The sequence below is a fragment of the Lactuca serriola genome, chromosome 1, assembly GCF_051521515.1.
Source record: "Lactuca serriola cultivar US96UC23 chromosome 1, Lser_US96UC23_V15, whole genome shotgun sequence".
Classification (NCBI taxonomy): domain Eukaryota; kingdom Viridiplantae; phylum Streptophyta; class Magnoliopsida; order Asterales; family Asteraceae; genus Lactuca; species Lactuca serriola.
The window spans coordinates 137,818,706-137,846,399 of record NC_136408.1 but is presented as its reverse complement, the minus strand read 5'-3'; the positions used below and the strand labels follow the sequence as shown (position 1 = coordinate 137,846,399).

General features: G+C 35.1%; 4 protein-coding genes across 8 annotated transcripts; all 4 read right to left on the bottom strand.

The window, feature by feature from the left end:
- Window positions 1–3,129: 3,129 nt before the first annotated feature.
- LOC145071135 (uncharacterized) lies at window positions 3,130–13,323 on the bottom strand. 4 transcript variants are annotated; one of them, XM_079018054.1, is made up of 9 exons: window positions 13,211–13,323; window positions 13,046–13,124; window positions 5,323–5,538; window positions 5,100–5,227; window positions 4,660–5,013; window positions 4,467–4,572; window positions 3,941–4,126; window positions 3,474–3,683; window positions 3,130–3,377 (listed from the first exon to the last, which is right to left on the bottom strand). In XM_079018054.1, exons 5-7 carry the CDS (start codon window positions 4,719–4,721, stop codon window positions 3,944–3,946), a joined length of 351 nt encoding a protein of 116 aa, XP_078874180.1. In that variant the 5' UTR covers window positions 4,722–5,013; window positions 5,100–5,227; window positions 5,323–5,538; window positions 13,046–13,124; window positions 13,211–13,323; the 3' UTR covers window positions 3,130–3,377; window positions 3,474–3,683; window positions 3,941–3,943. The 4 variants fall into 4 exon arrangements, with proteins under 4 accessions (XP_078874180.1, XP_078874174.1, XP_078874189.1 ...); XM_079018048.1 differs by having other exon boundaries at window positions 13,046–13,300; XM_079018063.1 differs by having other exon boundaries at window positions 5,100–5,538; window positions 13,046–13,301.
- Window positions 5,677–7,553, bottom strand: LOC145071126 (uncharacterized). Its single transcript, XM_079018038.1, has 4 exons — window positions 7,156–7,553; window positions 6,751–7,077; window positions 6,587–6,686; window positions 5,677–6,506 (listed from the first exon to the last, which is right to left on the bottom strand). The coding sequence occupies exons 1-4, from the start codon at window positions 7,401–7,403 to the stop codon at window positions 6,330–6,332; spliced, it is 852 nt and encodes a 283-aa protein (XP_078874164.1). The 5' UTR covers window positions 7,404–7,553; the 3' UTR covers window positions 5,677–6,329.
- Window positions 8,500–9,384, bottom strand: LOC145062021 (uncharacterized). Its single transcript, XM_079009633.1, has one exon. The coding sequence runs from the start codon at window positions 9,382–9,384 to the stop codon at window positions 8,500–8,502; it is 885 nt and encodes a 294-aa protein (XP_078865759.1).
- A 1,818-nt stretch (window positions 13,324–15,141) lies between the features above and the next one.
- On the bottom strand, window positions 15,142–21,611 carry LOC145099307 (disease resistance protein RML1A-like). 2 transcript variants are annotated; one of them, XM_079036896.1, is made up of 8 exons: window positions 21,390–21,611; window positions 19,879–20,641; window positions 18,051–19,179; window positions 17,639–17,962; window positions 16,660–17,562; window positions 15,958–16,576; window positions 15,784–15,840; window positions 15,142–15,557 (listed from the first exon to the last, which is right to left on the bottom strand). In XM_079036896.1, the coding sequence occupies exons 2-8, from the start codon at window positions 20,451–20,453 to the stop codon at window positions 15,535–15,537; spliced, it is 3,630 nt and encodes a 1,209-aa protein (XP_078893022.1). In that variant the 5' UTR covers window positions 20,454–20,641; window positions 21,390–21,611; the 3' UTR covers window positions 15,142–15,534. The 2 variants fall into 2 exon arrangements, with proteins under 2 accessions (XP_078893022.1, XP_078893026.1); XM_079036900.1 differs by having other exon boundaries at window positions 19,879–20,227; window positions 21,390–21,609.
- Between the last annotated feature and the right edge of the window lie 6,083 nt (window positions 21,612–27,694).

Here is a 27,694-nt window from a genome sequence, read left to right as displayed (position 1 = left end):
GCAGTTTAGAGCTTTACATTGAAAGCAAGTGACATCACGATGGTGGCTTGTAACGACGGACGTAACATCGGAGGTGGCCTTCGATTTTGAAAAAATCCTTGAATTGGCCGGTGGTTTTGTTTTTATGATGATTGTTGAGAGGAATACATGAATGAGCTCAGAGAGAAAAAGGTGGAGGCGGATGAAAGTTGAAATGGGGGGCTAAGGTTTTATGGAGTGGCTTTTTATATCTTAGATGAGGAAAAATACTTCATTTTGATTGGTTATTTTTAGTTTACAAGGATCATAATTTTCTACCATTAGATGTATTTCTTGTAAAATTAAAGGTTGAGATTTAAGCTCCTTAGTTTTAAGACTTTGGTCTTAAAACTTTTAAGCTTCCTATTAAAGTAGTATATATATATATATATATATATATATATATATATATATATATATATATATATATATATATATATATATATATATATATATATATATATATATATATATAACCATTTTTGCAACTTTTAGACTGTGTAGCTTCTAACAACTAGACCAAGGACTTGTTTTTCTTTTCGTTTTGAAAAGTTTTGACCGATCGTCAATTCTAATAAAATCAAAATTATATTCGGTTTTAATAGGTAAAAAAGAACACCAAATCAAAAAATATTTTTTAACACAATAATTTAATGTGTCAATACGTGCCTTATCAAGTCATGGCACAGGTTTTTTCAAGGAGCATTTTTATGTTGATTTTTTATTGTTTTTTTTCACCCGAAATTAAACAGTTGAGTGTTTTCATGGGATATTTTTTGTTTTGTTTCTTTAACTTACCGTAGCCTTACGTTTAACGTCAGTTATAATAAGTATCGAGTTCGGGTTGGCAGGTTGGAAATGTCAACCGAGACACAACTCGTCTAACCCGTTTAATTATAGAGGTTCGCAGGTTATATTCGGGTTTGCGGATTGATGAGTTGGTGGGTTAAGACATTATTTATATATTTTAATCTCTTTATTTATTTTTATAATATTTTTTTTATTTCATTGTTCTACGCTTAAAATTATAAAATATTATAATATGTAATAAAATAAACAACCAATAAATAAGTCATAAATATTATTTATAGTTACAATTATAATAAACTTAAGGGGTGGAATTGTAAATAAATAATACACTAAAGGGGAGATTATAAATATATAATAAAATACCTTCTTATTATCGAAATGAATTTAAAAATAATATCTAATGGTGAATCAGTCATATCAAATAGGGTAATCATATAATTTTTGGGTGTGAATAAAATCCCCCGTTTATTGTGTATCTTGCGGATCTTGTTCATATCTTAAACAATTCATGTTGTTAACTTTATTATTTAGAGTTAATTGCAAGAAATAATGACATATTATTGTTGATTTTTTTTTATCATAGCATCCTACTTTCATTTCTTCTATTATAGTAATTTACTTTGAAAATCTATCAATTATAGCAATTTCATCCCAATACACAACAATTTTTCGTGCTATTACTGGATAGATTTTTCGAGGTATTGTTTCCTAATAACAAAAAAAAAATTGAAAGTACAATGGCATTATTGGGTAGATTTTTCAATGTATAATGCCTTAATAAGGAAAAAAATGGAAGTGCAATTTTTCACAAGTAAGAAATTAAAGTAGGATGCTAAATACACAAATAATGAAGTACATTACTATTTTTTGGAAGTGGGTGTCTTGGTGTAAAAAGGGCTTGAGAGGGCAAAAGGCTCCCGAATTTAAGGGGATTTACATAAGTCATGAAGTAGACCAATTTTATAAAACCTCTTTTGGGATAACTTTAATTGCTATAACTCATGCCTTATGGGCCATGGTTAAAATCCGTCCTCAGGTGGTAGTTTCCCTTCACTTCTGCAAGTATTTCATTTTTACTAAATTACAAAAAGTGTCCATGCGCTTTATCTTTTTATAGATTCTCTCCAATAGTTTTGAACATAGCTTTTTTCTATCCCTAAAATAGTGTTTGGTCACTGTTTTAATCCTTGAGTCACCTAACTAGACGGCCCAACTGTAAATAATTCTATAACTAATTATATGCTGACAAAATGACAAAATAGACCATATGGTTTATGTTTTTATGGATATGGTCCAATACTCACACTTTTCGTCCCTGGTGGCCCAACCGTTAAATCCATAAGTATGAAACTATCAGACCATTCCATAGAAAGTAATTAACGTAGGACGAATTTTGTAATTTAGTCTTCTTTAGTTCTTTGTTTTAGTAACTTTGAAAGACAATATTACTTTTCTTTCACAGATTCTACACAATGACCGTGGGACTTGTGTACCTATATTTGGGATTTCATTCACTTCTAATGTTTGAATGCCTAAGAATACCATCTTTGGCACACTCTAAAGAGATAAATGCAAGAACTAGCAACGTCCTTTTGTTTATTTGTTTATTGGCAGATCCCACCTCTTGTCTCTTCCATTTACAACATTGTACTTTTAGATTTTTACATTAATCTAAATACAACACAATTTTCACAACTATGATTGTTAAATTGTGTGCAACCCCACACTACTAGAAACATGGGTTTTAGCGACGGAAAAATCCGTCGCTATTCCGTCGCTAAATGTTGTTTGCAATGGATCGGTAATGGATTCACTCCATAGGTAATAAAAAGGTGGCTAATTTCTCAGCGAGGGTTTTAGCGACGGATCGGTTTTTCCTTGCTACAAACTGAGCGACATAATATCCGTCGCTAAATGTCACTAAATGTCACTCAATGCATTCTGTCGCTGTTCTGTCGCAAATTTCCATGAACAGTTTTTTTTTTTCCGTAGCTAATCCCTTGCAAAATTCATATACTATTTCTTTTTCCGTCCCTGATCTATCGCAAACTTTAGACATGATTTTTTTTCATCACTAATCCCTTGCAAAATTCATACATTAAATTTTTTTTCCTTTCCGTCGCCGATCCATCGCACACTTTAGACATGGTTTTTTTTCCGTAGCTAATCCCTCGCAAAATTCATGCATTAAAATACTTTTTATTTTCTCACCACGAACTTGTAATATCATTTTTTTTATTATGATTCTAAAAGAAAAAATACTATAATCATCAAATTATTATACTAAAGAACATCACATAATGATACAACCAAGCATTAAAATACCAAAACTATCAAAGTTTACCCAAGTGTCATTCAAAAAACATCCAAAAACGAAACTATCCTTATAACATCAAACTCCCAATGGTTTAACTTCAAAATAACATTTTAGCACCAAGAAATCCAAAGTATGCAAAAGAGGTACAAACAGAAAAAAGTTTAACCTTCATAATAACATTTTAGCTGCTCTCTTCATTTCATGTCCATCCAATCATCTTCGGTTCTCATTCCTATAAAACATTATTCAAAACAATCAAAAACATCAAATACAAAAGGTTAACAAGTCATTCAAAAACATCAATTAATAATGGTTAACATCATATTACCTCTAATTTTCAATTTCCCATCATATTTTGCAAGGCTGCATACATCTTCTCCATTGCTTCATATTTTGCATCAATTTGTTGTTGTTTGACATCTATTGCTGCAGCTTTGGCATCCATTTCCTCACGTATTTGTTGATGTTTAGCTTCCATTTCTGCAGCTTTAGCATCCATTTCGCCACGCATCTCGTTTCGTACACGTTCATAGACAACCTAAAGTACAATAACATGATAGGAAACTTTGTAAGTACAATGCCATGATAGGAAACTTTGTAAGTATAATACCATGATAGGAAACTTTGTAAGTATAATACCATGATAGAAAACTTTGTAAGTACAATGCCATGATAGGAAACTTTGTAAGTACAATGCCATGATAGGAAACTTTGTAAGTACAATGCCATGATAGGAAACTTTGTAAGTACAATGCTATGATAAGAAATTTTTATAAAGTACAAAATTAAACAAACCTCTTAGGATGTTATTGTACTAGATGTTCCTTCCAAAAAGCTCACTGGATCAGACACAGATCCGAATCCATATATTCTTCCTTTCTTGACTCCTCCGGAAACATCACACCATGTTTCATTATCCAAGAGGGGGTGGCAACTAGTATCATCACCAAACTTAGCCACCATAGCACTTTCATAAGCCTCCTATTATAGCAAAAAAAATATGAAAAAATAGAAACATGAAATAAGGAATGGAATGGTTCATTCCATCCCATTAAATTCATAATCAAGGAATAGAATGAACCACTTCATAAGCCTCTTATTAATTAATACTCAAACCTTGCATAAAGTTGATTACTACTTACAAAACACTTAATTACAACTAGGTAGAGGATCAAACATTTAGAGATAATAATTTGTTTCTTTTCTTTTGTAAGTTGATTACTACTTACGAAAGATTTGTTTTCTGTCAATTAGTTGCTTTAACAAAGTCATTAACCCGAGTAGTAGGAAGTTTTGTTTCCTACAAAAGAATTGAAAATACCTTAACTTTAGTTGCCTTTGGTGTAATGTACTCTTGAGTAGACCGTTTAGTGTGCAACCTTGCATAAAGTTCAAACTCCTGTAGGAGGGCGTTTAAGCATTGCTTGCTACAAAATCCATTAGTAATACATTAAAAAACAAAACAAAAACTCAACAGTCTAAGTGGAAACTAACGTGAGATGCAAACATCTTACCATTCTTTTCTTATGTTGACGAATAGATATAGAACCCCCGGTATGTTGGGAAACAGAGCCATCTTCTAATTTATTTCTGTTATTTTACCCTGATTGTGATAAACGTTTCCATTTAGATGTGGTCCACACTTTATTGATCATTTTTTCCCAATACTCCTTTTTTATCCAATTTGGGCGATAGTCCTTTAGCAAATTTAAATCACCTTCTAGTGAGGCATTCACATTTGCAGCTTTGGCAAGTTTTAAAGATGCTTCACGTGCTCTTCGCATTATGTCAGGAAATCGTTTCTTCATACAGTCTTCCCATACCTTGCGAGCAAGAACATCAGTCTCTTCGGGCCAAACATACAAACCCTACATGTAGATCACGCATACAATTATCTTTTTCATTTTATACCAATTTTTACTTTGATAAATCATAAAAAATAATAATTACAAACCTTGAAGTGTTCCCACATTGCATCACGATGTTCTTTGTCAACCTTTCTTCCATGAGGTCCATGGGCCGTCAAATATCGTCTTCAGTATACATGTGATGGCTCTGATCACTGAAATCTAATCCGTAAATCTTGCAAAAAATAAAAAAATTAAAAAATTAGCATTAGTATTATCATTAACAAGTAAATTCATTTTCATAAACAATTGTAAAATTAACATTAGTACTCTTTTTCATAATCGACTTCAATGAACTTCCTTTTTGATGGGTTACTTGGAACTTGTTCCAAGATGTTTGATCCTCTAACTAAAGAAGAAGGTTGACTTTCTGCATCATTGTGTGATTGAGATGCATTTCTATCTCTAACATCACGACCACCAATGTGACTACCACTGCGACCACCACCACGGGGTCCTCGTTGCGCCATTAGTCAAAAAATAACCCTTAAAATCAAGAATTAATAAACTATTGGTTAGAACAAGTATGTATTATAATAGAAAATTATAGAAGTAAGAGAAGGTAACATGCTATAATACACAAATAAATGAATATTCAATGTATATAGAAAAAGAAAACGATCATTTTAGCTAAAAAGTTATTTATAAGGTCCATTAGGCAAAATATATAGTTCCAAATACATTGTTTCATTCTACATTTTTAGTAATTACTCATCATCAGAATTATCATCACATATGTTTTCATCTTCAATATCATCTTCGGATGAATCATCCAAGTTATCATCAACTTCTTCATCCTCTTCTCTCTCAATGTCATTGTCATTAACTTCTTCTATTTCTCCTTCAATTACATGAGAAAGGGGTCCTGCCACCTCATTTGCACCGCTACTTGTAGAAGGTAAAGTCGCTTCACTTTCTTGAAAGAATTGGTCCTCTTCATCCTCCTCATCATCTTCTTCAGTAACACATTGTCGTAGATCATATACACCCCTTGGTTTCGTCTTGATGATAGCCCACCAATCTTTCAAATCCTTCATTGCAGGATATGGTGCATAATACACTTATTCTGCTTGTGATGCTAGGATAAATGGATCTTCATTTCTTAGCCTTGATTTGTATTTAATATCAACCAAATTATGCTTTCGATCCACACGTACCCCTTCAGTAGGGTTAAACCATATACACTTGAACAATACTACGACGCAACGCCCTGTGCCTTGATATTCTACTTCCAAAACCTCATCCAACAACCCATAATAGTCACACTCAGACTCATTTTAACAAGTCCCTCTTACACATACACCACTATTTTGTGTGACCCGTCCATCACCATATTTTTCAGTATGAAACTTGTAACCATTGACAAAGTATCCTTTATATGACCTAACATGTCGTAATGGTCCTCGTGCAAGGCATTTCAGATGTTGACTGATATCATTTGATTGTTGAAAAACCTACATTGATAAATTCATTTATTAACTAATTCACGGGGGAAGACACTTTGGTAATACAAAATTTCTCGTATCATACTCACATGATCTTTAAACCACTTAGCAAAATGTTGGTCCCTAAACCTTTCAAATGCTCCATCATCCATATCAGGTTGGCTTTGGATCACATAATTTTCAAAAAACCTTAAAAAATAACAAACATTTTAGAGATTCACGACATTAAGGAAAAATAGATAACTTGACATACCTTAAAAAAGGTAGAACCTCAACACAATTGATCAAGATGTAATTATGAGCAATACGCATCTCATCATCTGTCAAAGGCCTCCGTTGACCACTTTTTTCGAATAATCTTCGAGATGGAACTTTGAAAATGCTTAATCGAGAGTCGACCATGGTATAACTAGGAATGTCTGGGGCAAAATTACGCGACTCACGATTCAACCGGGTTTCAATTGTAGGCAAAAAGTATTGTGAGCAAAAAGTCGATATTTCTCCAATCATGTAAGCCTCAACAATGGACCCCTCAACCTTCGCATGGTTTTTTATCTTTCTTTTCATTGATCCCAACTTCCTATAAAGATGTTGGAAAAGGCTTATTAGAAATTCCATAGGTTTTATGATAGAATCTTTTATATGGTAAAAAATATACCTTTCATAAAGATACATCCACCTATATTGAACTGGACCACCAAGCATAGCTTCTCGAGCTAAGTGGATAACAAGATGCTCCATGGAGTCAAAGAATCCAGGTGGAAATATTTTTTCCAACTTGCAAATGGTTTCAACAATAGTAGTTTGCAAGTGTTGTAAGTCATCTACGCATAACACCCTAGAACATATTACACGAAAGAATATACACAACTCTGTAATTGCATCCCATGTTGAATTTGGCACCATACCTCTTAGAGAAATAGGCAACAATCTTTGAAGAAATACATGGCACTCGTGACTCTTGAATTTGTAAAAGCTATTATCATCTACATTAACACACCCCCCCCAAGTTTGAGGCGTATCCGTCCGGGAATTTAAGTTTAATCAACCATTGGCATATTTTAGCTACTTGTTCTTTGCTCAAAAACGATGCTCTCTTTTTCATATCCTTATTTCCCTTCTTCCATGTATGCCATTGCACTCGATTGCAATACATTTCTATATCTTTTCTTGCATTCATGTTGTCTTTGCTTTTTGAAGTGTCCATCACGGTGTTGAAAAGATTTTCGAACACATTTGTCTCAATGTGCATGGGATCAAGGTTGTGTCGTATTAACAACTTCCGCCAATATGGTAGCTCCCAAAAGATGCTCCTCTTAACCCAATTATGAGTAATCCTAAAACCAGGCAATTTTGCATTCTTCGCTCTAAAAGGTTTGCCTTCATAAACAGTTGGAAAGTGTCGTACTTGCTCCCAAATCTGATCATCGGTTAATATTGGTGGGGGGCTAGATCGCTCAACCTTATTAGCCAGAAATCCTGTTTTGTCACCCCTATATGTGTGTTGTTCAGGTAAAAATTTTCGATGGCAGTCAAACCAACATGGTTTACTACCATGGTGTAACCGAAACAACCCCGACTCACCCATACAATACGGACATGCTAACTTGCCATGTGTGCTCCATCCCGATAACATTGCATAAGCAGGAAAGTCACTAATTGTCCAAAGAAGTATAGCTTTCATTGTGAAATTGCATTTAGTCGAAGCATCATAAGTTACAACACCGTCTCTATATAGCATCTTTAACTCGTCAATTAGCGGCCTGAGAAACACATCTATATTTTGACCTGGGCTCTTTTTTCCAGGAATAACTATGCTTAATTGAACATATGGTTCTTTTAAGCACATCCAAGGAGGCAAGTTATAAATTGAAAGGAAAACAGGCCAACATGAATACGGGGTTGTATTTGAGTTATTTGGACTGAACCCATCGGTGCATAGCCCAAGACGAACATTCCGTGGTTCACTTGAAAATTCTGGATGCATTGAGTCAAAATGCTTTCAAGCCTCACCATCACTTGGATGGACCATCAAACCCAGTTCTGTCTGATGTTCATAGTGCCATGTCATTTGCTTTGCCGTCTTTTTTGTCAAATACAACCTTTGGAGTCTAGGAGCAATCGACAAGTACCTCATAACCAGATAAGGTCGTCTTCCACTCTTGTACCGATCATGATCACACACTCGACACTTAGTCAAATCAGAATCTGTCCCATAGAATATCATGCAATGGTTTTTGCAAGCATGAATCATTTTTTCTGCGAGTCTAATTATTTTCAAAAGCTTCTTCGTCTCACAGAAGTTCTCAACTAGTTTCTCACCTTTGGGTAGCATCCGCTTAATTATAGGAAGTATGTGATCATAGGCAGCCTCAGATATATTGTATTCTGACTTCCAATGCAACAACTCTGTTGCAGCTTGTAATTTTGAATAATTTTCACATCCATCCCACAAAGGTTCATCAGAGTTTTCTACCATATCATAGAACCCCTTAGCAGTTGGATTCGGGAGTTCCTCCATTACATCCATCAACATTTGTGTACACCCATTAACATCATCATCATCATCATCTTCCACCGGATCCTGCATCGGATTAGAAGATTCTTCCTCATGTTCAGATATCGTATTTCTTTCACCATGTGCCCACCAAGTTGTGTAATTAGGAATGAAACCGCGTTGTAACAAGTGAAGCTCTACATCACCTCTTGTTTTATAAGACATGTTCTTGCACTTAAAACAAGGACATCTAATATAATCCCCATCAACGGTTTCTTCATTAGAAAAAGCAACATCGAGAAATCCTTTGACGGATGCATGATATGTTGTGCTAAGATACCCATGATCTAACCTTTTGTACATCCAGTCTCTATCACTACGTGTTGACATAATGACTAGCTACAACAAAATATATAACTACTATTCAGAACTTAGATAGAGATTAGATAAAAACTAACTACAACCAAGTAAGAAGAAGTGGATGACAATAGATCCTTTGGAATAAACAAGAACTGGAAGGGAGAGAAAGTAATCAAATAGAAACTAACTACAACCAAGTAAGAAGAAGTTGATGATTGTAGGCATATGTGAGGCTTGTATTCTTGAAGTTAAACTTACTGACAGCTGAAGGATGTCTTTGCTAAGGTCAGGTTCTTTTATTTGCTATTATTTAAAAAAAATGGAGATGATATAAATACTTGCTTAATTGTAGCAGACTCTATCTGCCTATTACACGCAGTGCAAAACAAGGGTTTATAATCAGAGTGCCATATTGCTTAATTGTAGCAGACTCTTTTTTACTTTTTAAATTCCATGCTAGTGTAAGGTTTTTATTGAAAATATTTATTTTGTAACAATTAACAATCTAAAGCATGGATTGAGCAAATAGTTTGACATGTTACATTCATATACTACAGTATTACAAATAAAGAAACTCTTATCTAACACTAACAAATTAAAAGGGCTACACAGTGACTTATCTATTTTAAGTATCGAGACTATTACAGGAAAGTAATCTTTATCGAACAATAAAGAAACTCTACATCGACTCCTCATAAAGTTATATACATAAATTGATATAGGATAAAAAAGACAAAATAACTAATTCACACATTGAAACTAAAATAAAAAGAGTGTCCATTTTTCTATAAGAACAAAGATCATCCACGAAGCTAAAACAATATATTACTCCCTCCATTCGAGAAAAATATAAAGTCTGATTTATCATGTACTACAATATATAGAAGTCTTTGACTAATAATCAAATACCAAAAATACCCCTAGGTCATAGGACATAACTAACTGAGAAAACTTGTGCATCAAAATCAATGTCACCAATTTCTTGCTATAATTATCGAGGGAAAAATAGATAAATTCGGACTAGAATCCTCAGAAGTTTTGGTAGAACTCAAATGGAAAGTTGCTCCCTTACATGCAGCCTAGTAGCATAAACATATTACATGCCCAGATGTACAACATTAACTGCAAGTTAAGAATGAGCATGAAATATGATGATACAAGTGAATTGATGCCTAATTTTCTAAGCATAGGAGTGTGACAACAGAGAGAGATGTATTAACATCCTTCATCTCTTAACTAAGCCAAGCATTGGCTGAATAGCAGGGTCACTTAGGCCTTGTTAAGTGTTTGTCTGGATGAACGATGTTTAAAAGATATTTCAGAATGGAAGGAAAAAAATAAACGAGGACAAATTTGTAACAAGTCAAAAGACATAATGGGGAAAGTCACCTTTCTGTGAATTTCTCTGTTAAGTCAAAAAGAAACAAACATATACATCTTACCAAGTTAAGTCTTGTCCAGATTAAGTCCATTAAGTTAAAAAGAAGCACCACTTTAGTCTCTATTTGTTTCCAAAACTCACTTAAGCACGCAAACTGAATGATTACAGTTGTACACAACATGTTGAAAAAACAGAGAGAGATATACAAGTAGACAAACATATCTTGTCTTAATTGTGAAAACTATATTCAAATGCTTACAACCGTCTACATCATTTAATTTAAAATTAAAGTAACATTATTATTTTGATAATATTGTAAATTAAAAAAAAAAAAAAAAAAAAAAAAAAAAAAAAAAAAAAACCCACAAGTGTTTGTCAGAGGATTTTGCGACATGTATAAATAAAACATCTAGGTAGAAGATCTCATATTGCCATTTTGACTCATTTTTGGGAGACAGAAGTTAATAGATAAAGATTGGATTTTCAAGAGAGAAAGAAAAGAAAAGAAAAGAAGCACAGCATGTAGTGTAATCGATTGAGCATTTGTTTGATTCTCAGGAAACAATGTGAGCACTGCACTTCTCATGCATCAGAGCACCAACAACAAAAACAACACGAAGAAGAAGCAACATCTTCAAAGTAGCATGCTTGTTTTGGTTATAACATAAATTAAGAGCATTCAGTATCTTCTTATCTCATCTTAAAACTCTTAACTCAATCAACAGGTCTTGAGCTGTACATGCCACCATATATATCATCTTGCCTCCTTTCATTTCATTTTATATGCGATGCTATTCCCCTTTTGCAATATATTTTTCGAAATTAGTTTTCAAAATACTTTTCTTCTTTTTTATAAGTTTGTAAATATGGCATACCCTGAATAACTCAGTTGAGATGCACCACAAGGACAAGGTACGCTCCCCCTCATATTATTTTTCTTATGGATAGTTCCTAATTAAATCTACTCTCTCTTGTTAAGTTGGAATTGGTTTCCAATATTTCAATATAATTAGGCATCAATTCACTTGTATCATCATATTTCATGCTCATTCTTAACTTGCAGTTAATGTTGTACATCTGGGCATGTAATATGTTTATGCTACTAGGCTTCATGAGAACCTTTTTTCGCCTGCATCTCAAGAAAAAAGATTCTAGTCCATAACCAATAAGGATAACTTTTTACATGAATTTCTAAGAGGGCAAATAGTTTGGTATGTTACATTCATATACTACATTATTACAGGGCTAAAATGGGAATAATCCTGGAAATAAAAAACTAATAATTAGACTATATTGTTTCATGTCCAGAGAGGCTATGCATTACTAAAAACAGCGGAGTTAATCCTAGCAGAAATCCTTAATTAATAGCATCCACAATGGTTAACCTAATGCTAGAGAAAGTATATTTTCAAGTAACTAATTTTGTCACATCCCCCAATCCATCTCCAGCTTTCTCAGCACGAAGCAACTGATCAAGCACCACTCCATTCTACAAATTTGGGGTGATTAATAATCTTTTATTCATTTCGTTATTATATTAATATCTCAAAGGTTTCAATCATACAACTAGAATGAACAATTATTTTCTGAAAATGATGCAGATTATAACTACAATAATGAGAAGATGGGTGAACTCCAAAGGCTGTTAATTCATTCCTCATCAAAGGCTGTTAGTCAGTGGTTACCAGATCATAGACAATTCAGAAATGATGGAATCAAATTTGGAAAATAGAGGGGACCAAAAAAAAAAAAAAAAAACTAGCTGCCTGGAAAATGGTGAATATGTCACCCGTAGAACTAATTGTACAATTCTAGACCAGAAAAAGAAAACTATTATGATTGATTTAGGGCTAGGGTTTATTGATCTGTATACAATTCTAGACCACAAAAAGAAAACTAAGTCAGTCATTAGGTATCCAGATTAAGTACCCATTAAGTAAGAAAACGAACAGCTCCTTTGTTATAATGAAGGATAAGTCACCTGTTTATTCTCAAATTCACGTTGCCACCTCCTAAATATGAAAGAGAATTAGGGAAAACCTAAAAACGTAAGGGTTCCCGAATCCTTAAATTCTCATGAACCGGAAGACAAACTATGATGAATCAAGCCCTAACTCAAGTTCTAATTTTAAGTGTCTATTCTTATATAGATGCAATCGATGGTAGACCTGAAACTACCTTGCAGATAATGAAGAAGGCATTCCATATGGCTACGAAACACAATAACCAGAAAGTTTCAAGGTAAATTAAACCCTAACAAAGTATATTGTGAAATTGAACTAAAACTAACCTAAGAGGGATGAGATTTACCTGAATCAGAGGTTAACCAAGAATACTTTCAGATTTAAAGATATGGAGGTTGCCGGAATTGGGTGAGTGGCGTCGTCATCTGTTCGAACAGAGATGGTGATGAGATAAAGCAGAAGCTAATTACACTTCGTAAAGAGTGATAAAGCTGGAGGGAAGGAAGGTTACACTGCCTTCGTGAAGATGGAACTGGGTGCCAATTTCAGCGAGAGAAAAAAGAAAACGCGCGCACGCCAAATAAATTTTCCGTCGTCGTTCTCTCGCTAAAAGCGTACCATATGCCACAATTTTTTATCCCTCGCTGAACCCTAGCCAAGTGCCTTCATTTTTCGAGTGATTAGCGAGGAATAGTGATGTAATGTTAAATAATTGCCAGATCCGCAGAATTCCATATATTAAATAAATAAAATAATTATCAAAAACATGGTAGATCTGTCGTATTTCTCTAGTTATAAGTTTAAATTTTTGCTAGAGAATAAATCTGTAACAAAATCCATAGCTGAAGCTTAAGTTTCTAGTAGTGCCACTTCCTTTGTCTCAAGTATGCATGAGTGGGTTAGTGGTATACATCTTGTGTTTTGTGGGGGTCTATGTCTACCACATGTGTTGGCCTCTTTATTAGGATGTAGTGGAGTATGTCTCCAATGTATTTGTCATGCTGTGTCTCTTTTCTATCTATATATGTATACAAGGTGTAAGGAATAGATAGAGTGTGGGACAAAATGTAGTTCACTGGGCTTGTTGTAGTCCTACCCCTGAGAATGGGTTTTTGTTAATACAATAGATATTTTATGTGTATTTCCTATTGCATGCATTCGAGAACCTCCATAGAAGGTGCAGCCATCCCATATCCAAACACAAAACCATCTCATCTCAGAATCCCTTTCATGTGAAAGCTTGTTGTATACAAGTTGTGTGTGTGTTACTTGTTGTGTACATGTAAGTTATTTTCCACATATAAAAGTTATCAATGATTGCATAGATTTATATAGTATGATGTCCTGATAAGAAAAAATTAAAAGCTTAATGTTATAATTGGGTAGATTTTCCACTGTACAATGCCTTAATAAGAAAAAGGATAGATTTACAATGTTATAAGTAGATTTTTTAAATATGATCCATTATAAAGAACAATTATATTCATTTCTTAGGTTTAACTATACAAGAATGCCATCTTCGAGAATGTCTTAAGTGTTAGATGCAAGAACTAGCAACGTACTTCTGTTGAGCAATGTTTGACACCAATTGAATCAAAAGACCATAAATGAAGCTAATGCTACAAAACTTACAATTTTTTCCCACTTAAAAGGGTGGGGCGTAAGAGAACACAATGACTTTGTATTATGTTTGGTGTATATTTGATTGGTACCGAGGCTAATGTTTTTTTGTCGCACATTGGATTTGGATGGAGATTGATGCATATGGGATAAGACTTATATTTAGTTTCCAACCAAAAAGGCGAGACAATAAAGGGTGCACTAGATTGGGATCATAACCCGATGCCAAATAGGATAATTTTTTTTAACTATTCGTACTCGATGAAAACAAGATGATTTCTCTTGCGTTTTTTTTTTTCACCAAAAAGAATGGGACATGAAAGAAGATGACATCTTGTATTTTGTTTGGCATAACGCATTGATGTTTTTTTTTCATATATCCAAGAACTTAGGGCTGGAGAAAAAAGGAACAACCTTGTATTATGTTTGCTTTGCATCAGACCAGGACCTGGACACAGACATATTCAAAGGGGTAAACATTGCAAGTTTTAGTTCCACCCAAAAGGATAAGACATGACAACAAACATAGGCATTGGATTACGACTCAAATAGATGATAATGGGACAAAAAAGCTCTCACCTAAAATGTGGGAACAATGACAACTTTGTAGGTGCCTTGGGCTTAGGACCGGATGCATAGTAACCATTTTTGATACTCAATCTTTGCAAAAAATATGTAAATGTCCCTCTCATTTTCATTCTCCCAGTAGATTTGTTGATTATTATGATGTGAAAGAAGGTGGAGACCAGTTATAGAATTGAATGTCATTTTTTTCCCTATTTCCGGATACATAAACTCATTTTCATTTTAAAAAGAAAAACCTCATCCACAACTTCACTTCCATTTCTTGTATGAGATTCATCTAAACATTAGAAGCACAACCCCAAATAGCCAACACAGTAGCAATCACCATTCATCTTATCCCAAAATATAAAAACCACTATAATCACCATAATCGGCATACCAAAAGTACTCAAAAATCAACTCAACTTCACCAATGTGCACAAGTTGCAAATCATAATAATCAGGTATGCCATCTTTCCCCTATTGAAAAAACTCACCACTTATCCCTGCAAATCGTTCCATTGACCACTAATGATTAGTGTTACATTAGTAACAATCGACACCACTAACAAGTGATAGACTATCATATTCAACACCACAGCGAACATTTCCCCTTTTGACCCATGCTGAAATGATAAATGAGATTCCTATTCAGTTTGCACTTGAGGTTGTTCCTGTTGCAATCAATATACAAATTTCAAAAGTTGCATAAATACACAGAGATCATATGCTCCCACTCAGCTATAATAAAATTGCCATTTTCAAGCATTCATTGCAATGTTATAATTCCATTATTTTGTTACATCTTAGACCAAAAAAAAGATTTTATTAGAATACATTTGGTTGTGTATGGCTTTTATTCATGTAATGAGAGAAATTTTTTGGCATCAAAAAACAAACCTGAGATTATGTCGGGCTTCCTTGGGGATAAAGCTCTAAACCACGGTTTGTATCTTTCTGAAAACAGATAAAAGGTTGTGCAATAATCATTATTCACACACATCCACTTGTGTCACGTCATTTTATACATAAAACACAACAATAATTTTTTTTTTTAAGAAAAATGACATCTACCTTGATAGTCAGGGCCGTCTGTAATGAATTTACGATGATAGGGAAACAAGTAAGTGACAGTCATAAAAAATTGGAAGTTATATAGGATGTATTGTCCTGTAGTTGTCTGAAAAGGGGAGAGATCTCCACCAATTATGTGATTCCATGACTTGTAATAACCCAACACATCTTCTTCCTCATCCTTCTTCTCTCCATCATCATACACAAGACTCACCCCACACTCCTTTACACATTCATTATATGGCAGTGTAACAAAAATAGTAACATGATCACCAGCCTCCATCTCATTCATCCCAAACATCCAATGACTTAACAACACCCAACACTTTCCACCTACACAAGATTTGTCCCGGAAACGTTGGTATATCCACATGCGGTTTTTTGTTATATTACTAACTGTGATCATAGGTGTAAGGGGGAAATGACCATATGGAATTTCATCCAGATATTCATCCAGAACTTGCAACATGTGCACAGAGAAGAAGTTGAGTCCTGCAAGATTGTTTGGAGATGATGGGATGGTAAATGATATTGATGGCCCCGCACTTCTATGCCTAAACCAACTCGGTATTTCTTCTTGTTCATACATTGTGCTGAATATTCCAAATTCATAAATCATCTGCCAATACAACCACCTTAATTTATCACAAAACTAATAAAATTATACATATTCAAATAAGGATATAGTTAACTAGACAAAACCTGGATTTCAGATTGCGAAGAAGTAGTTCCCACACGCCTCTCCTTAAGGAAGTCTATATTAGTCCAGCCCAAGATACGTAATAGCTTTTCCTCAACATCCACCATTGATTGGATTTTGATCATGCCTTCAAATTCATACGGCCCAGGTGCAGAACTTCTAGAAAATGAGTGTAAGTGGAGTGGGGACATTTCTGGATTAAATACAACTTTTTTTGTAAAAGCATCACGATCAGAATAGAGTGACAGATGTTTTAGTGTATTTGGAGGATGCTCCACTGACTTCAATTTATCACAGTTCGTCATACTAAGTAACTCAAGCCTAGGAAGGGTTCTCACACAATGTGGCATGGATTCGATAGGATTTCCATCTAAATATAATTTCTCTAACATGGATAGGCAACTGAAGTCCATGGGAAAGGATTCAGCCGACAAATTATTATTTGCAAGTGACAACCTTACTAGAGAACTCGGTAAAGAACTTGCGAAAAACTTCAAATCCCTTGGTATAGCACCCACAAAGGCAACGGAAGAGATTCTTGTCTTTATACCACTGTTTTTGTTAGCTTTCCACATTTCCAGTGAATCCATATCCCTAATCTTGATTTGAGACACACCGATATTACAACCATCTAGCCACATCATTTTAACCTTCTTTAACATGCCTATATTTCTTGGAAGTTTTTCAAGCTTGTTGCAATAGCTCAGATCAATGAGGACAAGTTCAAGACATTGTTCAATTGATTCACAAACCTCAACTAGACCAATGCAATTTCTAACTATTAACCTCTCAAGTATAGGGAGTTGGTCAAAGTCACCAAGACTACGAAGTTGTTTGCAGAAACTTAAATTAAGAATCTTCAATGATCCAAGCAACCTTTTTTCTTTTAAGCATGATTCGTCCAACTGCAAAATTGGAAATTTGAATCCTAGTGAATTTCATCAAATCAACATTAATGAATGAAGGATGAAGATAAGTTACCTTTTGCTTCTTCTCAGATCGTTGTGGATCAATATAACAACCGAGAAAAGATTCAATATTACTATATGACATGTCAAGAGCAACAAGATTCTCCATAGGTAAGTCTAAAGGTACATACTTTAAACAAAACCCATGCATACACAAGCCTCTTAATTCCTCTGGAAAGTTCGCATAAGACCCGTTCATGTGCACATAGTTGAGTTGTAGTAGCATTAGATTATCCATGTTACTCAATGCATCTGTTTTCAACTCAAATGATGCACCCAACTTCTCTTTCTCAAGCATGCGCATGTCAAGAGAAAGGCCTACAAGATTTCCCTTACCCTAAAAAGAAAAAGAATACAAATAAAAAATTAGACAACACAAAATATTTTGGAGATGCACACTACTAAAAGCATACATGGCCTCTTACCTTTTTTTGTTTTAACACTCTGAATGACTCTTTATCAGACCATAACCGACTTCGCTTCCATGGTTTGTCAAGTGATTCTTGACGTACTTCAAATCTTCCCATCTCTTGAACCAACTGATGCATCTTTAATTCGTTATCCCATCCAATACTAAGAAGGAACCGGTCTAGGAGATTAGTGATTCCAGATCTTGTGTTTATATCACATGCTTCTAATATTGTTTCAGTAACATGTCTATCTATTCCAACAAAATAACAAGCAATATACTTAAACAACTCCTTATCATTGTTAGATGGCAAAGAATCAAAGCTCATTCTCAAGACATTATTTATACGATCATCTGTTTCTTTCATTAACCCTTCTATGCACCCTTCCCAGTAAGCCACATCCCGATTATGCAGAGACTTGCCCAAAATTTTAAGAGCCAATGGATGTCCTTCACAATACTTCAAAATCTTATCTGATACCTCTTCATAACCTGGCTTGGGATGGTTGACCATGAATGCATGAAAACACAAAAGTTGTTGTGATTCAATCTCATCCAAGCCTTGAAGCAAAAGCCTTTCATTCTTGGGTTTAATGTTTGTTTTGAATAGTGCACAACTCTCTGTCAACCATGTGTTCTTTGTTGTTATTATAATTTTGCTTCCAGGATGAAAACCTTTGCTCCCAAGTAATGCATCCAACTGATCAATACTATCAATATCATCAAGAACAAGAATCACCCTTTTACGAGCTACTGCATTCTCTATCTTTGAGGTGTATACTGAAACATCATAAACTTGAATTGAACTTGTTTTTGAAATGTCACCACACAATTGTTTTTGTATGTCAAGCAGCCCATTAAACTTTCCAACACATCTCCTACTTATATCTTCAATATAGCTGCTTGTGTGGAATTCACGACAATGTTGCCCATAGACATAATTAGCTAAATGTGTCTTCCCGATCCCACCCATGCCCGAAATAGTAAGTATGTCTGTTGTATGTGAGGATACATCTTTCAACCATGAAGTGACGAAGCTGATATGATGCTCTATCCCAATAAGTAGCGGTTGAGCACTCCTTAAAGGTAAATGTAATCTACGGTTGATGTCTTTCACAATTTCTTCAATAAACTTTGTCTCTAGCCTGAAACTTGATTCAATAAGAACTACAAAACACAATCCACAAAACTAACAAACCAAATTTCGCTGTTTAATCTATCCAAAGAATAAAACCAAATTTATATTATAGCTATTAATTTTATTTGAGTTCTTCACATCAAAACCATATTCTGTTTGCACTTCTAATCATTACAAGTTATCCAACGTGTAAGGTCATCAATGTATGTATGATAATTTATAAGACCAAAGCTACCAATGCAATATAAGAATTCACTAATGGGCCACCTAACTTTACTATGTTTATACAAGCCCATCAAACTTAATTATCAATGTGGTGACCATTTGAAAAATGTGCCAGTTATATATTATTTTTACCACTTGTAAGTAACAGGGGTTATTTATAAAAAAACATGCTATGTTTGAAGGTGTTATGGTAAAATTAATAGTAGACGCATAGTGAATTGTCCAAAGTTGGTTTTTAATAGAAGCAAATGTTTAAAATCTATCAAAATGGTTAATCTATCTATATCTATATGAACTGATAATTGAAAACATAGATTCAACTTTCAGTATCATCTTTATCCTAATACATAAAATATATGTATGTTCATTTGATGATATTAAAGAAAGTTATTGAAATACATGAGGAGAAGATGATATCGACATTTCATGCATTAATAAAACAAAATTAAAGGTGTGAAAAAATGGGTATGAAAGTGGTTACCTTCCTTTTACGTCATTTCCTTTTAAATTAGCAACTTCTGTAAGGGCTTTATTCCATCGTTCCATCTTTTGAGCCCATTGACTTCTTTTATATGCATTTGTCTCTGTCTCCATCGTATGTTTATGCTTAGCCATTGCATCACCAAAGCTACTTTGTTGCTTCCTAACATGGGTGGGCTCCACATGATAAAAGATGGGGATGACAATATGGTTGGATGTCATACGCTGCTCAAGGATCAACACCAATTCATCAAGACACCATGTTGAAGAAGCATAATTCTTGGACAACACGATAATAGAAGCCTGAGATGCCTTAATTGCAGTCTCCAATTCTGGCTTCAGATCTTCCCCTGTTTCAATCTCTTCATCATCCAAGAAGGTATTGATATTGGCGTCTATAAGTGCCTCATAAAGGTAATTGGTGAAACTAAGACGAGTGTCTAGACCTCTAAAACTTAAAAATACGTCATATTTATGATCATGAGTTGATGAAGTATGACTAAAAGTTGGTGAAGTATGGGCATCAGAGGATGAAGAAGATGAAGATCCTTCTGGAAGTTCAGATAGAACAACCATTATGAGTTATGGGTTGATGACTCTTCGCCCTTCCCACGACTCCGTGTATTTATTTAAAGTTCCTCCTTATATGTGGGTATCTTTCAGTAAGCTCTGAAACTCCTCCACAGTATTGGTTATGAAAGTTAGTTTCACCAGCTTTCCTCACTTTTCCTTCAATGTCAGGATCTGGTACATACTGCCTCTACCTAAAATCAAAATTATTAATATCTACTATATGAAACTAAAATCTCATTAAACAATTTGAAACTCAATGATAATGATATCCTCGACTTCTTTGAAAAAAACTTCGAAGTAATTAGAATACAACACATATGAACTCTAATTGTGCTTATATGACACTTTTAATTCCCAAACTGTAACTTTTGGGTTGATTTTGGAGTTATATAGTGTGGAGCGTGTATATGTTATTTTTAACCCTTGGTTGGATTTGATTTACCTACAGAAACATCCCTAATATTGTCTAGATAAAATCCATTTGAAATAAGTAACCCTCAAGCAAATCAACTCCAAATACCATTCTATAAACAATTACAAGGTTCACTATTAACTCCCACAAGAGAAATTGCAATACATCTAGGAAATTCAAAGTTTGTACTGGATATCAACAAACAACTAAAATATCTAAAGAAAAAAAAGTAAGTTTCTTGACATGGTTGTTTAAAAATCCCCGAAATTAGCAAAAAAAAATTCTTTTCAACTTTGAAATTCTCTATAGTATCACGATAAATCTAAAGGATTTTGACTTTCATTCATGCTTTTACTAAGGTTTCAATTTCAAACTTTAAGAATTAATTGAGCAGCAGTAATTGAAATAGACAAAATTCAATTACCTGTTAACAAAATAAACAAATGATTATGATGTAATTTATGATTAATAAGATGAAATTGTCTAACATGTGAAACTAAATTGTAAAAATGTCCCTTCATAGTTACCTGTCAATAGGAAGAAAAGGAGACCTGAAGCAGCGTTGATAGAGGATGAACCAGCAGTGACGAGGCTGAGAAAGATGACGACTGAAAATTAGAGAGGTTTGTCGGCAGGGAAACGGCGAGTCAACGAGGAAGGAAGGGAAAAGATGTTGTGGTTCTCATTTGCTTTACGAATCGATGGTGTTCTTTTTTATTTTCTAGACATAAGGACAATTCCAAGAAAATTAATGGTAAATCGGGGCAAATTCTAATGGATGTTGTTAATGGACCTCAAAACCATTATTTTTTAAAGTCAAAATCACTTTTCTTAAAAGCCAATTTGCGATGACATATTAAGTGATGTAAGTATATTATATTTGATATGATATATAAATTCTTTATTGTTATCTTTTATACTTTTTCCACTCCTCTATTTGAATAAGATTTTTTATTTCGTTTTCTTTTTTCCTTTGCATTTTTTTTCTTTCTATATATATATATATATATATATATATATATATATATATATATATATATATATATATATATATATTATAAACCATACATAATCAATGTCTTAATTACAAATTGTAAAGCCTAAGGTATAACAAATTAAGCATGTTATCTTTAAAAAACAAGGAAAGCTAATCTGGACCGTTAGATCTATATTGAACAGTGAGGATTTTCCGAATGGTGATCCGTGTGAAATGTTATTAACCAATGAGAATGGAGTGTTTAAAAATTGTCTTAAAAGACAACATGTAGAGGCTTGTGTACAAATTTATAATGCTTGAGTTGGAAGACCTACCAAACACGCGGAGCCTTACACGGATCAACTCACACAGATCGCCACAATGTCTTTCTTTTCTACATCGCTCTATTCTTCGTCGTGTATTTCATTTTCAAAATTTGAAAACCACTGCCGCTTTTCTCTCTTTCTCCATTTTCTTCTCCTCTCTAACCCTAAATAGCCTCCCTCACCACCTCGATCATCATTGCACCACGTTTCCAACAACACACCACCCTCTCCTATTTCACCCTATCTCAGGAAAATCACCACAATCGCCATGGTTGAAGCTTTGTTAGGAACAAAAACTTTGATCTTGAAAAGGAATGAAACATATTTGTTTTTCAAGTTTAGATCTATTTTCCGATTATGTACATGGATCTTGATCCAGAGACCACCATAATCGATTATATCTTATTCTAGCTTATTCTGATTTAGGGTTTCACCACCAAAATGCACCCCCTGCTTCAAACAGATCTAAGATGAAGATAGAGGTATAGATCGACTTTTTGAAAGATTGGCAACATTAGCCAACACTACTCTCCTGAAATAAACCAAAAATCTACAAGGTAAGCATTGATTTCGATCCCTAAGCCTGACTACCTATATTGATTACAATCCCTAAAACTAACTCTCGATCTTGATGTTTTGTATATAGGAAACATCGTGATAGAAACGATTTCAAGACATAAACATCAATTGTGATATGGATTTCTAGCGTCAAACGTCACTATCAACCTCTGCCACCAGGTCCTTTTCTGCTTTCGAGGTTCATATGTGCCACCTTAGACCATTTAATTCCACCGCTTGTTTTAGCTTGTTGTATATTATAGCAAGGTATGGTCTGATTTTTTTGTTTCTGTCCACACGAATCTATCACTTACTTTGTCAATTGTTCACTACCCCTCAGCTCCCTTATATCTGAAAGACAAAATTGCAAAAATGGTCGTTGTGGTATGCATTTTTTGGGGGTTTTAGTCAAAACCACGACTTTTTTGGATTGGTAGTCCTTTTGAGCTAGTTTCATTGTACATTTGGTCTCTCGGTAAATTGAAATGACTATAATACCCTTGGGGTATTTATTTTTTATTTTTCTTTCATTTTTTAAACCAAATAATTATTTATATTTATTTAATTTAAAAATAAGAGGTCTCTCTCTCTCTATCTCTCAAAAGTCAACTCATGGAAACTGGTAAAATCATTTTCTTCCTGATCAAATGTGGTCATAGACAAAATGTGAAACTTTTGCTTCTTCCTAATGTACCCACTCACCATGTCCAGCACCACCTTGATCAGTTTGGATTACTGAACTTCCTCATTGTTCACACAAAAGTCAGCTCATACCCCTACCTTTTCCACCCTATAACCACCGTCCCTCCACTGCTCTGCCATAGAACCACCAGTAATCGTCGTGAATCACCACCGTTGGCCACCATTTGGCAACCAACAACCCTAACCTCTTTCCCCTCTTTCCTGCTCAGATAATCAACCCACCACCATGAGTATCGTACCACCGTTGTGGAGCCACAGACCACCGCAACCCCACCGGAGACCATCCTCTTCAATCTTGGTCGAGCCCCGCCACCATTCCCTCTCTGTTTGTGTCAAGCAAGCTGCCAGAAACCACTTCACACCACCTCTTCTTGTCACTCTCCTCCGTTTCTCACTTAACCGGAGAAACGGACCACCACAGCCACTGGTGGTAGTCCCTCCACCTTCCCCCTGTCGTGACCCGCCACCACCATATACTTCGACACTGTTCCTGTCGCCGACTATTGTTGTGCTTTAGTATGGCCACCGCCTGCCGCTGTAGTTCAACCGCCACGACACCACCAGGGCTCCTCCACCCTCCGCCATCAGCACCCACTGCCATCATCTTCACCTCCCATTGTTGCCACCGCTGCGAAATTCCGACGTTTTTGGGTTTGTTTCACCACATTAATCTGATGGGTTTTGAGCATTCTAACACTTCCTAAGTGTACATGCAACCCTAATAACCTTGGACTATGTTTGTCTAATTATCATGCAAAGTTGATTTCCAAGGCTATGATCCTATCTAGCATACATGGGGAACAATTTTAACTTGACTAATAGATAGAACTACATACCTTGTTGTTGTAAGTGTTCCTTGAAACCTTGTGAGCCTAGCACCCCAAGTGTGATGCCTCAAATGCTTCACACAACACCAAATGCTATGGAGTAAACTTGGAGAGAATGTATAACACTCAAAAATCGGCTCTAGCCCTCTTGTTTCTTGTCTAGTGTGTTGTCTAGCCGATTTTGGGGAGAGACATGGTCCTTATATAGTGTGTTGCATTAGGTAAAACCCTAATGTAACATGACTCTTCATTTCTCAATCCATGGGTTAACTCCATGGAGCATCCTATGGGTGGAACCCAACTTGATAGTCCATGGAGCCTTTTAGCCCACTATATAAGATATGGAAGATTTACATAATCTACCCATATATTTAATTAGTTATCTTTTGATCACTTAATTAATTCTAAATTAATTCTTGATCAAACTAATTAAATAATATTATTAATATATTAGAACTTATAATATATTAATAAACCATATGTGTTATTTCTCTCATTTAGTTTATCCAATTGCATGGTGCCATGCAACCCAAATGGACCATGCCGGGTCGGGTCAAGTACATACCAGAAATAGTTATGGACTTAGACACCTTATCCAACAGTCTCCCACTTGGATAAGTCTAATAACTATAACTGCAAGTATGACTTCAGGAATCGATCGGCAATCGTAGCTCTTTTCAAGGTTTCTCGGAACTGAGAAGATGATGGTACGCCATTTCAGATAAGGGATCATATAATCCTCTGTTCTAGATATCAACCGGACAAACACATGAAACATTAGTCTTGCTTATTGTCCAGCAGTTTGTTTCCCAATTTCCGATTTGTTTGACAAAGAACTTAATTGAACACATCAACTTAGTTCTGACCGGGCCCGGTACATAGGTCAAAACAAAATCATCGATGTGACAACCGTCAAATTTCGGTCAAGTCAAAGTCAACTAAAGTCAGAAAGTCAAACCATTTGACTCAATTTGCCCGTGAGTACTAAAAATTACATTATGAAATTTCTACATAACTCTCTATTCTAATGAGAGATCATAAATTAAAAGTGCGAACATCTAGATATCCTTAACCATAAACTGTGGTACGTGGCGAGCCCAAACCGATAAAACAATGTTGCATACTCATCGGGAGTGTGTAAGATCCTTAAACAAGGCTTAACAGGGTTTACGAACCATGCATTGCGATGCCGGACACTCACAATTGTCACACATGGAACCTCTCTCAATCGTTTTCACTCTATCTCTCTCTATGTCAAATCTCTCCCAAATCTCTCCAAGTATGTGAAATCTCTCTCAAATATCCCTCTGTATGAGAAATCTCTCCAAGAATGTCAAATCTCTCCCAAATCCCTCCAAGTATGTGAAATCTCTCGCAAATATCTCTCTGTATGAGAAATCTCTCCAAGAATGTCAAATCTCTCCCAAATCTCTCCAAGTATGTGAAATCTCTCTCAAATATCTCTCTGTATGAGAAATCTCTCCAAGAATGTCAAATCTCTCCCAAATCTCTCCAAGTATGTGAAACCTCTCTCAAATATCTCTTTGTATGAGAAATCTCTCCAAGAATGTCAAATCTCTCCCAAATCTCTCCAAGTATGTGAAATCTCTCTCAAATATCTCTCTGTATGAGAAATCTCTATAAGAATGTCAAATCTCTTCCAAATCTCTCCAAGTATGTGAAACCTCTCTCAAATATCTCTTTGTATGAGAAATCTCTCCAAGAATGTCAAATCTCTCCCAAATCTCTCCAAGTATGAGAAATCTCTCCCAAATCTCCCTCAAATAGTTCCCGTAACTTTTTAGAATCATTCGGGTCATTCTGGCCCTTAACCGGGTCAAAAACGGCTTAAAACGGGGTAAAAACGAGAAAAATGGACCTTAGGAACCGAAACCCTTCTCAAGGAGCCGAAGCTCCTTAAGGCCGAGACCTAGGACCGAAAGTACCCTGGACGAACCGAGCCTCTGTTGGCCGAACCCGGAGGACCGAATCACTGTAGCGAAGACCGAGTCTCGGTCTCTGTCTCTGTCGCTTCTCGCTCTGTCGCTTCGCCTCTCTGTCGCTTCCTCTCCTCTCTGTCGCTTCTTCACTCTCTGTCTCTACCCGTCTCTCGGTCTCTGTCTCTACCCGCCACTCGGTCTCTGTTCTCTCTTCCCTCTCTGTCTCTTCGCGCCTCTCTGTTCTCTTCTCCCCTCTCGGTTCCTGCCCTCTCTCTTCTCCCCTCTCGGTTTCTACCCTCTCTCCTCTCGGTTTCAACATCAGAAGGCCGAACCTCGGCCAGATTTCGGAAATTTGTCACTTTTAGCCCATTTTTGATATTTTTAACATTTTAAGCCCGTTTTTCGTGATTTTAAAGCGGGATTTTCTCCAGAAATTATATTTTAACATAATAAACTCTAAATATTCATAATTTAAACATATTTTGATGAAAATCATTATTTAAATAATAAAAATCAAATGGGTGAATTATTAAAGGTGGAGTGTTGACTTTGCCTTATCCAATGTCACAAGCAACCACCCCACACCCACTCTATGACCAGCCATACCTCCCCACCTTACCTAGGTCACTTCAATATCCCTTACACTCAATTTACACTCATTCTCACGTTTTTAGAGCTGGAACAAACATCCTCTCTCCTCATTTCTCTCATTTTCTCTCATTTCACTAAGTATCAAACACCACTTTTCTCTCAAACTTTTTCTCCACCAAACTCGAGATTCAAGGCTGATTACCAAGTGTTCTTCCACATTTGGTAAGCATAATCCATTCTCCTTATGATTATCTCACTTATTTTCACTCAAATCATGGATATCTTACACAAATTCCATCATATTTGTGTTAGAGCTTCGAATCTTCAAGTGTTCTTGGCTTGAACACTTCTCTTATTCAACACTTATCTACTGAAATCACTCAAGGTGAGTTCATACCCCTACATTTTCATGTTTTCTCAAGTTTTCAGGGGGGGAATACAAGTTAAAACACTAAGAACATAACTAAATTTTTTCTAACAGCCTTCATCGGAAAAGTTCAACTCCATTCACGGACTGTTTTGGGCATCTTAAACATTTTTGTTTTCAAAACTGTACAAGGTGCGAATAGTTCAAGTTTTTAGCTTTAAAATGACTACTTGCATATCTCCATACGATTTTTCTACAATTTATGGTGATTTTTACAAAACTGCCTATCATTTCAAACAACAATCCGGACCAGTCTGTGATTATGGACTTTTTCACCCAAGTTGGAGGTCATTAAAAATCGTGATAAAAATTATGAGTAAACTAGACACATTTTGTGAACTCTCAGAATTTACGGATCTAGTTTTCGACTTCGTATGATTTTTCTATGATTTTTCCAAAACAGGGCAGAATGGCTAAAGTTAGCCAACAGCATGTAAATATCATAACACTTTGTATTATGTTGAGCAAAGTGTATAATCATAAGT

What these genes read in the sequence shown, in the direction of transcription:
- LOC145071135 (XM_079018054.1), bottom strand. Translation starts at nt 4,721, where the DNA reads ATGGCTCTGTTTCCCAACATACCGGGGGTTCTATATCTATTCGTCAAC. An exon ending in GTCAACATAAGAAAAGAATG is followed by an intron (nt 4,573 to 4,659) that starts GTAAGATGTTTG and finishes TGGATTTTGTAG; the next exon opens with CAAGCAATGCTTAAACGCCC. An exon ending in CAAAGGCAACTAAAGTTAAG is followed by an intron (nt 4,127 to 4,466) that starts GTATTTTCAATT and finishes TTGCTATAATAG; the next exon opens with GAGGCTTATGAAAGTGCTAT.
- LOC145071126 (XM_079018038.1), bottom strand. Translation starts at nt 7,403, where the DNA reads ATGGTGCCAAATTCAACATGGGATGCAATTACAGAGTTGTGTATATTC. An exon ending in TGGATGTATCTTTATGAAAG is followed by an intron (nt 7,078 to 7,155) that starts GTATATTTTTTA and finishes ACATCTTTATAG; the next exon opens with GAAGTTGGGATCAATGAAAA. An exon ending in GAGGTTCTACCTTTTTTAAG is followed by an intron (nt 6,687 to 6,750) that starts GTATGTCAAGTT and finishes TTATTTTTTAAG; the next exon opens with GTTTTTTGAAAATTATGTGA.
- LOC145062021 (XM_079009633.1), bottom strand. Translation starts at nt 9,384, where the DNA reads ATGTCAACACGTAGTGATAGAGACTGGATGTACAAAAGGTTAGATCAT.
- LOC145099307 (XM_079036896.1), bottom strand. Translation starts at nt 20,453, where the DNA reads ATGGTTGTTCTATCTGAACTTCCAGAAGGATCTTCATCTTCTTCATCC. An exon ending in GGAAATGACGTAAAAGGAAG is followed by an intron (nt 19,180 to 19,878) that starts GTAACCACTTTC and finishes ATCAAGTTTCAG; the next exon opens with GCTAGAGACAAAGTTTATTG. An exon ending in AGACGGCCCTGACTATCAAG is followed by an intron (nt 15,841 to 15,957) that starts GTAGATGTCATT and finishes ATCTGTTTTCAG; the next exon opens with AAAGATACAAACCGTGGTTT.